This window comes from Sebastes fasciatus, chromosome 14 (assembly GCF_043250625.1).
Source record: "Sebastes fasciatus isolate fSebFas1 chromosome 14, fSebFas1.pri, whole genome shotgun sequence".
Classification (NCBI taxonomy): domain Eukaryota; kingdom Metazoa; phylum Chordata; class Actinopteri; order Perciformes; family Sebastidae; genus Sebastes; species Sebastes fasciatus.
Genome location: NC_133808.1, coordinates 20,350,267 through 20,362,420, shown reverse-complemented (window position 1 = coordinate 20,362,420; position 12,154 = coordinate 20,350,267). Strand labels below are relative to the sequence as shown.

Sequence of the window (12,154 nt, the reverse complement as noted above, 5' to 3'; positions counted from 1 at the left end):
AGTGTGATGGCACATCTGTGGCACTGGGCAGTTACGCGAGAGTCCTGCGAGAGTGGCATGCATGAAAAAACTGTTTGATGGCGACCTCTAAAGGGGTCCCAACCCAGAGTTGGCACTGCAGTACACAATGTGGGGGTTAGGGCTTCACATTTGACAGATAAACCATCACCTTGAAAAGCAATCTCCTTGGATCTCCACCCCTGACAACCCCCGCCACCGCCGTGAGTTTGCAGGTAACATTCACTATACCCTCGAGCACTTTTATTATCCAGCGCGGACGAAATGTGTGTGTTTGTGTGCATGTACTTCTGTGCATGCGCTGTATGTTTTTATGAGCACTTGTACATGTGTGTGTATGTGTGTGTGTACTCCTGTCCGCAGGCAGATGGTCAGGGTGATACAGAGCTGAAACAGTGGGCCAGCCTCTTTCCACAGAGAGCGCCACTCATCAGTATTCAACATGCATACTGATGTGAGTCTGAGGACACACAGCACCCCCTGGCTTTAATCCAGTGAAATTAACCGTGAGTAAACACACTGTACTGCTCTCTTTATATTTAGTATACAAAATGCACTGGGTGTTCCATCCGAAGCACCTTGCTGGACAGATTCAGATCCAGTCATGTCTTATTCTAACCTTTGCCTAAGCTAATCTTATACAATAACATGGGAGTGTTGTGTGTCTGTGTGAATTAAAGACAATCACCGCAAAAATAATATGTATAGACCTTTTCTAAAATCACTTCAATATCACAAAATATATGAGTAAACAGCAGCAAATGTATATTACCATGTAAAAGAATAGATAGCAGTGATCTTTATCGTTATTACATTTGTATGTATAGAATCCTTGATCGATTAAACTGAAATGTCAGACTGTATCCTTTGGCCTGTCACTGAACTTTTACATTTCACTTGTGACATTTTTATTTCAGCAGCAACTCCAGCTTACCATATTTACGCGGATCCTTGTCTGCTGGAAGATTGGAGCGTAGGATGATGTTGCTGAGGCTGTTTAAGTATGCTGGCATTGTGTGTTGGCCCTCTGGGTTGAACCAGACCTAAACCCAAGCAAGCACAAACACGGACATGCATTGAAACCATCATCACCCACACTGCTACAGATCAGGATGTGTAGGAATACTACAATATACTTTCCAGTGTTTTCAAACCAAGGCTTTAAAGATACAATAAATGCAAATGTTATCATCTGAGGAGATCTACACACTAAAACAGAGGCAGAATTGTGAAGCATATTTATGATGACAGTGATGGTGTAACAATGCAGCTCCATCCAACTTTAGGATAGTTTTCATGTTTTAACTTTCAGCTTTCCTCAGTACAGCGTTTAAAGTGATAACAAGACAGGCGGCAGGGAAGAAGGAGACAAAGTTACCTTAGACAGAGTACGGTTTTTGGGCACCGCTCTTAGGTCCATTTTTAAGTCAGGAGGGAGCGGCATGCCAAAAGTGAAGCCACCATATCTGAAAAAAACCAAAAAAAACAATATCGATCAAAACAAAGTGCTCAGAATACTGCTGAGACACACTGTTTTTTTGTTTGTTTTTCTTTTAATCAAATATCCACTCTCAGATGAGAAGCATTTTGGGTGAAAATCATCAGACCAGCGTATTCGCATAAAGCAAAAGACATTTTTGCAATCAACAACCAATTAGATTTATTGCACATCCTTGTTAATGTTTTTATATACAATAAACTTTCCTTGCAATAGCAACATTGCCAGTTTTAATTATCTAAAGCTTCCCAGTTGGCAGACGTATATTATTTAAAAGACTGAAAGGAAAAAAAGTCCAAATGGACACTTGGTGTCACTACATTTTGTCATTTGGGTCAATCATCTACACTGAATTTTAAAAAATTAGCCCCATTCGTTGTTTGCAAACTATGTTAACTCACCAAAACGATGTAATATTATGAAATGTAATTCTAAAATGGGTAAATAATAGGTGAGATATCTGCTTGGATTGTCTTGGAACATCACCTCATATAGTGGATGCAATCAAGAGTGTTGATTAGCGCTCAGATTACAGTAATGAAGGATGGGGGTTGAATTCTCAATGTGGCTACATGAACCAAATGTTAAAACACTGGTTGCATTCACCTGTTCCTGATGAAGTCATTTGCTGTGGCCACCAGATACTTCTCCACATTGATGCCACTCAGGTTATACACAGTCTGAGATGAAGGGATTTTCTTATGGGGGGGCTGGAAGCTGTGGCCGTCACACATCTGCAGTGTGGGGAAGAGACAAACGCGTTACACTCAACTTTTTTTCAAACAATCACGCAGAGCAAGACACAAAAACTCACTCTCACACACACGCACACACACACACATACACACACACACACACACACACACACACACACACACACACACACACACACACACACACACACACACACACACACACACACACACACACACACACAGTGCTCTTAGTGACCCAGTCTCACCTGTTCCTGACTGGTGCATTTACAGACACGAAATGCTTTGGAGCTGTTCCCGCTGGAACTCCACTTGTTTGTGCTTCCTCTGCAGACCCTTAAAAGGAAACATACCACAAAGTGAGATGGTGGCTCAGTGGAATGACAGGAGTCTGCAGTGCATGATAATGCCACAAGAAAGACTATCCCTAGACACACCCCAGAACACATCCTGAAACTGTGAGTTGATATGATGGCCGACATCAATGCTAAAAAAGAACTGTGTACATATGCCGGCACCCATTCATACAGCAGCTGTGAGCTTGCATGTTTTTCGTGAGTTCGGGACCTGAATATTTTTATCTGATATCAGTTGAAAACTGTTTGAAAAGCTGTTTATTATGTGCTGTATTATCATATTGAGTGGAATTTGTTTGCGTGGGTTGCTGTCCAACTCCATCACATTTTTTAGTTTTCTGCCAAATGCTTTCAGGGACACTTTGTGCAGATCAAAAAGAGATTGCAGCAAATAGACGTGTCTTTGCACACTCGCATGCACACCTGTTGCTTTAGATATAACTTGATAAATTGGCCAACAACAAGGACCACAGTCAACGGACCATACCTTATATTTTTCATACATAAATGCAGCACTCAGCACCCTTTCAGTTAGTGTCATGATGTGATTATAGATATCATGAGCAAAACATGAAGTCTCTTTTGCAGCATAGGATCTTTCCTTCTCTCTCTCTCTCTCTATTTTTGTTTTTTTTGGCTGAGCATTTTAAAATGCCTCCAAGGTCTGGTTCATGAGTGCCAACATTGATTTGAGTGCCTGTAAGGGGGAAATCTCCCCTATAAACACAGGGTGTTTATGGAATACAAATGATGCTCTCATCATCGCAGAGTCCTGCTGCAGGTTTTCAGCCACATGCGTTGAGCTGAGCGGCAGGGAAAATAGAGAGGAGGGACGCGAGAGAGACCAGAGAAGAGATAGAGAGAGAGAGCGGCAGGAATTAGAGGGAGGCAAAATGAAACAAGGTGAAGGAGGAGGCATGAAACGAATGACAATGAGTGAAATATGAAAATACCGTACATGTGGAAAAGGGTAGGATAAATAAGGAAACTGACACATTTATCATTTTCAGGAGAAAAAAAACAACACAGCTGGCATTTCAGGTGTGATTACGTACGGGTTATCGGACTTGTCGAGGCAAGCGTTATCGATCCCGGGGAATGACATCATGCTGTCCGTCAGCGGGGCGGAGTTGGGATTTTGGTTACTATGGAATCAGAAAACAAACCTCAAATTAAAGGTTACACAGACATTTTAGTGACGCTACACCACAACAATAATAAAATGGAAGAAACTCAAACAAAAGGTTGTTTCATACAGCTCTAACATGGCAAAGGGGTTTGGTTTCTGTCGTTATTGATTTATTCAAATCAATCTCGGTGGCTTGGGTTTCAAGGTTGGCAGTTACCAAGGTTTTCCTCGTAGTAGAAGCTGATATAAGAGCAATTTACTAACTTAATATTGTCAATAAAGTGACCATGGGGACAGTCAGTGATTCTAATATCCTTACCGTGGGGAGATGAACAGATAAAAGGAGAGTGAGGACATTTGATTTGCCATTTTACACTTTTTATTATTTGATCCCTCCCCTGCCTTTTAACGCACACTCATGAATAAACATTCAGCTCATTGCATTTGTATTGTTCCTACATGCAAGTCTTAAAAAACGCAGTGGTCTGAGAAAGTTCCCAAAATGTGAGACTACTACCAATAACCTTCCTAAGCACCCCCAAACCTATCATAATCTCATTAAAAATAAATAAATAAATATAATTTTTCAATCTCTTTTGTATATCGAGCTGAAGAAGACTGGGGAGCGCGTCCTTTGATACGGATTGGCACCTCAGCATTTTCTCCCTCGCTACACATCCCCTTGATCAAACAATCGCACTTCTCAAGAAAGAAGACGTCTCGCAACCTCCCGACACTCTTAATCTCCCACCCTTTGATCTCGCATCTCATCCGTCTTCATCACAATCATCTCTTTCCCCCCGCGTTCTCTCTCTCTCTCGCTCCGTCTCCTTAAGGTCCGTCTGCCCTTCAACAAACTGCAGCTTCAAATTCATTTTATAACAAGCGAGACAGCTCGTCCCCCGCAAATGATGAAGGAACCCGATGGACCAATCAAGCGACGAGATGCATCAACACTTCAGTCGCAGGAGGGTTGCAGTTAGCGGCTCTGTGGTTCAAAATGTGATCCTTTGCTTTAGAGCATCCTTCAGGCCAAGCAGCATCATTTTTTGTAAATGCCAGAACATGGAAGCACAATACAGCATCCTCCAAGCTTTACCACAAACCAAGTCAGTCACAGTATAATGGACATATTACTTGAGATACACACAGCTGTATCAAGATGATTTGTTTGTCGCCATATTTCACCACGTTTATAAATTAAAGCTGAAGTTGGTAACTTTGAGCAAATATGACAAATATGAAAACAGCTAATCAGAGCCACGGAGTCTCTAAAGCAGCTGTCAATCACTGCTCACAAAACTTGCAAACTCAGATAAATCTGTCAAACTAGGCAGCGCTGATCAAATATGAATATCAAGATTAAGTTACTCTAATGCCTATTTCTCAGCTCAAATGTTTTCAGAAACATATTTTAGTGAACTTTTTGGCTATAAAATGAGCTTGGTTTTGGCTCAAGTGTTTTCAACAATACGGCCGGGTCACAAACTTTCTCATTTTACAGCTAAACAGTATACTACAAGAAGTTTCTGAAAACATTTGAGGCAAAGTTTGATCGGAGGATTGCAAGTTTCGCGAGCTGTGAGTTTTTATTCAGGCGCCATAGAAACTTGGGGGAGGAAGAGGAACAATATACAGTATTTTTCACAGATTATCTGTCTCATGCACTACTGTCAAGATATAGTGACAGCAGAGACAGTTCAGAAAGGAGACGGTACACTGAGAGTCAGTTTCCTGTATCTGTATCACGTGGGTTTCGCCACTGCCCCTCCCCTTTAGGAGACTATTAACTCCAATGGGAGAAGTGAACGTGAACACAGATTATGACTAATTCTGTAGTCCCATAGTCACCAAAGTAAATATTAGTTCCATTTTTTCACAAGTCACATATCTTCTGAACATTCTGATACTAAAATGAAATTTTTCAGACAGACAAATCAGGAGAAAATTAACTTTGTTCTAGACCTCTGTCTCAGCAACACACTCTCGCTAGATCTGGCAACTAATGTTTGCTAACGCCCTAGCTGACTAATTTTCATAATGTTAAATATGGCTGGGAGCTGTGTAAATATCTAATGTTGATGTTAATGATGTAAGAAAATACAAAAACATTATGCAAATATAACCCAATCGTCTTTCATCCATCACAACACTTCCAAATGAGGAGGAGGCATGGGGGGGCAAACACGCCATGACCGCGTCCACTTAGGAGATAGGAAGTGTATACCGTTTCAAACCATTGGCAGAGCTTGTAATGCATCATCTTTGTTATAAAGTATCTTTGGTGACAGTTTTATAAAAAAAATACTTTTTATCATATCTGCTCAAGGTTACCGACTGCAGCTTTAAAAAAGAGTAGTCGTTTTTGGAGTAGTTTCCTGAAATTGTTCAGACAAATTATGTCAAAATTAGCTTGGACAAGACCCACTTTTTCAGGTGCCTTTGGTGCGATTATTTATTGCCACCTGAGTCGCCGTGGCATTGGTGTGACTTTGCCGAATGAATTGAAATAAAAGAGCAAAGCTTCAGAGTTCGATTGAACTGCTCCAAACATGATTGGTGTAAAATCACCCTCATTAGCTTTGTTTACTTCTGGGGCCTCCACTCCCAGGGCTCCCTTCTATTTCTCTTTGCCGTGGGGACTGACCTGAAGAAAGAGAAGCTCGGTCCCAAGTTGTAAAGCGCAGGGCTGAGCTCCATTTCAGGATAGTGCCGCAGGTCGCTCCTGATGGCGCCCAAGCCCATAGCAAACACCATGAACAGAACGGGGAGCAGGATTTGGGAGATCAGGCCCTTCCAGTCTCTGCGGCTGTGGTGGAACCTCTTGATGAGTATGGCTGACATCTGCTGCCAGGCCAGGGCCATGCCGCGCACCATGGAGGAACCGGTAAGCTCTGGGAGAAGAAATGGAGACAGGATTTAATCATTTTTGTACTGACGCACTTACCTTCTTACTGTCTTGATGATTCCTGCTTCTTCTCTCTAGGGCGAACTGAGCTAAAGGTTAACAGGTGGATTGTATCACAAAAGATGGCAGCGCAATCCATCACTACTGTGGGTTGGTTGAGTAAGTATTCTTCAAATATTTTAGCTTAAGTATGAAAATCTAAAATAGAAAAAAAAAATTTCAACTTTCTGGTGGCGACAGTGAACACTACTGTTGATGTCACTGCACAAATACCTAACTTTTAATGGAATGAACTGCAAACTGCCTTCCAACTAGAGCTTTACATTCCCCTTGGAGATTTTAAAGCCTTATTATCTGATGTTTTTTTTTTTTAAGAGCTGTCAAAGTCAACGCAAATTAGTTTTAACGCCAAAATTTCTTTAACACATTAATGCAACTTGCAATTTTTAAAGCTAGAGTGAAGATACTGATATCATATGAAACTAGAAAACGCTCCAAAGTTAGGCTACATTTTGGCAAGGAAAAACGGTCAAGGCCTTTTTCAAAAGGGTCCCTTGACCTCTGACCTCAAGATATGTGAATGAAAATGGGTTATATGGGTACCCACGAGTCTCAAAATGTGCAATGTTTTTTTTATGATTCTTGTCACTGTTTTTAATTCCTTGTTCATTGTGTAGTTGTGTTGCTTCTGTTTTGCTGATTGTGTTCTTGTGAACGTTGCTTGTTCTCTTGGAAAATAGATCTTATTCTCAAAGAGACTGCCTGATTAAATAAAGATTAAATATAAAAAAAAAAAATTAATAGTTATTGTATAAATACTATATTTTTCCATCATGCATCCTTTTACTCACTGATGTTGTCACCAAAGCCGGAGATGCTTCCGTCGGAGACTGAAGGGAAACTGTCCATGGAATCAGTGTCGGAAACCATCTCTGAGATAGACAGGGGGCCGACCTCATCCTCAATTTCTGTGTCTCCGTGAGTCAACTGGAGGAACACCTACACAGATAAAAACAAAAACATTAGCATCTGTGTATGTCAAAGAGCCTATCGGTATAATTCTACAGCTTGTGATTATGCTTACATCTCAATACGATCAAGTTTATGAGCACTAGCACATAAATACACAGGGATTATTCAAATGTACCTCAGCAGTTGAGTCTTTTTCTCCGCTGTGTCTGCAGTGTAAACCTGTTTTTGTGTGTGGGTGTGTATGAGTTTACCTCCTCTAGGGTGGTGTCAGAGATGCCATAGCCCCCCAGCTGCAGGGCGTCCAGGTTGGAGTCCAGCGCGGTCAGGAGGGAGCGGTATGAGGAGGCGTTGGACGAGGTGAAGGGGGGCAGGGAGTAGATGAGGTCGCTCCCGTGGGCCTCCTTCAGTCGCGCTGCTGGTACATGAGCCTGGATGAAGTCCTTCAGTTCAGCATTGTCAATCCGCTCCGATTCGAGGTTCTGCATCTGCAGTTAGAAAAGTAGGAATAGTTTATGACATGCTTTATTTTCAAGATAACAGATTTACTTTGCACAACTACAAATCAGCTGCCAGTGGCTTAAAAAATATATATTTTAGAAGGCGTTTGATACAGATTGAAGCAGATGTAAGAAAATACAGAATACTGAAGGAAACTTGACCAAAATATGTAACTGGCATATAGGACACGATATGGGACAACGATGCTTGTTGATTCAGTAAGATGTCAAAAAAAGAGCTTTCAATTGCTACAATAGGAAAGCAGTAGAAGATATAGCATGCAGAAAAAGTATGAGCCGGTTTGCAGCAGTCAGCAGAGCATTATTTGTGTTGGATTTAGCCTATTTAGCAGTTTTCCCCAATATATCTGATACAAATCACACTATTGCAATATGTATTGTGTGCAACTCTGGTTTCCAATGTGGCAGAAATTAAATCAAGAATTTATTTACAGATGAGCAGCTCCTCCATAATAATGCATTGGGAAATGTTGCTATTTATGCTGGCTGCGCATCGTCCGATATCAGTCATTATTAAGATAAAGTCTGAGTAAAATACAGAAGAGATATTTTACTTTCTCACATCTAAGATAAAGGTCGTGGCCGGCAAGCACTCAACATTCGCTTGTGCTAAAATGTTAACATGGAGCATCGGGGAAATGTGGATTATTTGACCAGACAGAATGTTTAAAGAGCATGGTGACTGTGAGGGTGAATACCTTCTTGGTGAGAGTGAGCTTGTAGCCCTGGCCCAGCTTGTCTTTCAGGTAGAAGGGGGATCCGCAGCATTTTAACCCTCCTCTCTCCAGGAAGGCAATGCGGTCGCTCAGTACTTCAGCCTCATCCAGGTGGTGGGTGGACATGATGACGGTGCGATCTGACAGGACACAAACATAGAACAATCTGCATTATTATACCATTCCCTAACCCAGTGGTTCACAATCTATTTTCCTTGAAGCCCCCCCTACTTGTATCTAAGTAAAGCTGAGCCCCATCCGACGTTATCCCTAAAAAAACCTTGAAAAAAAGTTACAAATCATCGAACAAAATCCTCAATTTGAATAAAGTGATTCAGTGTATTAAGCGAGTTAATCTTTTTTTTTGTTAAACTTTCTTTAATGAATATAACTCGTCAGTTTCGTCAACATAAATAGATGACGTCTTGACGGATTCGCCAAGCGAATGCAGATACATAATATGATCTTTTGTTTTGTAATTACTTAATTAATTTACTACGATAGCGTTAGAGCCAAAATAGATTTTTTCTTTATTCTGGTTATATATTTTTAAATAGTTTTATATACAACCTTTTGTATAAATTACTCCAGGTTCCCAACAGGTTGCTATAGCTATAACTCAAATTGAAAGTTTAAGGGAATTGTGTGAATACTAAGAAATATATTACATGTAAATCCAGTGATTTGATGATGAAATGCACACAGTGAGATTATGTTTACCAACCAAGCTAATCCATCAAATTTTGCAGGAGCTTCAAGGTTTTGAGAAGGTTGAAAGAAAAACACAGAAGCAATGTTTAGATGTCTTTTGGCAAAATCATTTTTCTTATTTTCCTATCCGAGTGAGTACGCCTTTTAAATGTAACTGCAGACAGACACACGTTCGCAACAACACACATCCACAAACAACCAAAAAGCAGACATTACAAAGACAAAGTCACACACAGGCTGTGTCGTGCACATACTAATCATCAGAGAAACAGGCGCGCAAACAGCAAGCGATGCAGAAAGTTTATTTTGAAATAGATTCCCCTGGCACCAAAATCTCACTAACATCTGAGACAGGGCCAATTACACAGGATATTTCTCCACAGCTGCAATTATATGACATTTAGTAGTCTCCCTGCCATCGCTGCTGCTGCTACCCTAAGACAGCCTAAAGAAAAAAAAATACTGGATTACTTTTAGATTTAATTATATGCTAAATTTAAAGTCAGAAGCCTGTGCAACGGAAAGCCCTCCAGGGTCGGCTCCAGGTTCCGGCTCTTCTTCTCCTTTCCCTCTTAGGAAATAGGGAGTGAGACGCGTCTTAAGTAGAAAACACTGGATAGAGAGTTTGGATTGCCTGTGCCATGTGAGTGTGTGAACTACCAGAATGAGAATTGGAGTATTTTTGTACAAGGATTAGACTAATAATAAAAAATGTTTGTCTTCTTCATCGTCGTCCAAGTCTGATAGGATGAACATTTATTTTGTAATTGTTAAATACGACAGTTGGTTCTTCATGCAAACCATGCAAACACTGACTATTTTCTAATGTTACATACTGACAGGCTGTTAAATAAGTAAGTAAATAAACTGTATTTCTATACCACCTTTAAAAAACGAGAGAGAGGAAGAATTACAAGGGTGCACATAAAATACAACAAGAAGTTCGGGGACAGTCAAAAATAAAACAAAACATAAGTTAAACATTGCCAGAAGTAAAAGTTAACGTTAGACTATAAACGGACTACACCACGGTCGCATGAACGCGAGTATACACAATGAGGCTGTAAAAGCGGACGAGTCGGTGTTATGATGTTTAGTAGTCTCATTTAGCCACTTGTTAACAACCGCCTTTTTTAAGACTCATAAAAGCTTCAAAATTCTCGAATGGGATATTTAACGACGTATTTTATACTGTAGAACAAAACGTTAAAATCTCTTAAGCTTGTGTTAACCACAGACCTTATTTCAGGTGGTTTGACGATTTTCATAAAGAAAAAAACATTGACTTCCAGACATGGGAACTGGAAATGCTGAAATGCTAACTCATTTACGGGTTTTAGGACTCATTCCTGCACCACTCTATACAGGCGGGTTTTTAAAAACTTTTTAAAGTGTGACACAAATGTGACTCTGATTTGACCTGATGCTGAGAGGGAGTTTGTTCCACAAAAGCATGAACCCCCATCATAAATATATAGCAGAGACGAACCATGGGGGGCTTAAAAAGTAATCAGGAAATTGAATTGTAAAACAAATAGGGAATCAATGTAATTGAGCCAGGGCTGGTGAGATATACTCTCTGAGTCTTGTGTTTGTTAGGAGCCTTGCTGCTGCATTATGCAACAACTGTCGATGGGTAATTGCTGCATGATTGAGGCAAATACATAATGAATTGAAGTAGTCAAGGCGAGAGGAAAATAAGGCGTGAATAAGTTGCTCGACAAAGTTTTTGGGAAGCGGTGGTTTGACTGGTAACATTTCTTATTTAAATGAATATTTCTGAACTTCTAGATTTCTGGCTGAACATTTTAAGATAGTGGTTAGTTGCCATCTAGTCTGTGATGGCAACAAGGCAGCAGTGCAGGGGATTGTTATGATTCTCAGGACTAAACTGAAGTAACAAATAATATGGCCAATGGGTGGCAGATACAGACACACAAACAGATAAAAACTGAACAAAATCGGGCCAAGTATCGAGCCTTGCGGGACACCACAAGACATAAAAGCAGAGAATAATTTACCAGTTTCGTTTTCTTCTTTTTTCTTCTTTTTCTACTATTTTTTCCTGTTCCTCTCAATATTATCATCATTATTATTAGTGGTAACAGTAATAGTAGCAGTAGTAGTAGCTGTAGCTAGAAAGTGAAGTGAGGATATTTTGGACAGTCCTCACTTTGGGACGGACCTTCAAAGGCCTGTTTGGTTTTAAAATTCAGGTTAGAATTAGGTTAAGGTCAGGCTCAGAGTAAGGTTTGGGGTCAGGCATTGAGTTGTGATGGTTAAAGGATAACTTTGGTATTTTTCAACCTGGACCCTATTTTCTCATGTTTTTGTGTCTAACTGACTAATAGAGACAACACTTTTTGAAATTGGTCCAGTATTGAGGAGAACGCTGCAGCCGCCAGCCGCTAAACGAGCTGTAATGTAATCATTTGGGACAACCTGGCACTGTAAGTTTACATCCACTAAAAGTGCTTGTTTTCACCACTGACAGGCTGATTGTTATTATAAGTGTCTGACAACATTATGGGATAAACCCTACAGAGAAATAAAACCTTTTTCTTAGCTTTTGCTCTCCGTTTGTTATTTTGTCATGTGACTTGTTGCCGGAAGAG

The 12,154-nt window shown here is 40.4% G+C and overlaps 1 protein-coding gene across 4 annotated transcripts in view; it reads right to left on the bottom strand.

Annotated features, from left to right (window-relative positions):
* Positions 1 to 12,154, bottom strand: part of abca12 (ATP-binding cassette, sub-family A (ABC1), member 12) — a 65,238-nt gene that overhangs the window by 18,133 nt on the left and 34,951 nt on the right. For all 4 annotated transcript variants that reach the window (XM_074659606.1, XM_074659602.1, XM_074659603.1 and 1 more), the window contains 9 exons: positions 8,811 to 8,968; positions 7,846 to 8,079; positions 7,474 to 7,621; positions 6,362 to 6,608; positions 3,641 to 3,730; positions 2,478 to 2,565; positions 2,123 to 2,250; positions 1,397 to 1,484; positions 953 to 1,061 (listed from right to left, as the gene is read on the bottom strand). In XM_074659606.1, the coding sequence (XP_074515707.1) occupies positions 953 to 1,061; positions 1,397 to 1,484; positions 2,123 to 2,250; positions 2,478 to 2,565; positions 3,641 to 3,730; positions 6,362 to 6,608; positions 7,474 to 7,621; positions 7,846 to 8,079; positions 8,811 to 8,968 (1,290 nt within the window). The remainder of the gene's footprint in view (positions 1 to 952; positions 1,062 to 1,396; positions 1,485 to 2,122; positions 2,251 to 2,477; positions 2,566 to 3,640; positions 3,731 to 6,361; positions 6,609 to 7,473; positions 7,622 to 7,845; positions 8,080 to 8,810; positions 8,969 to 12,154) is intronic.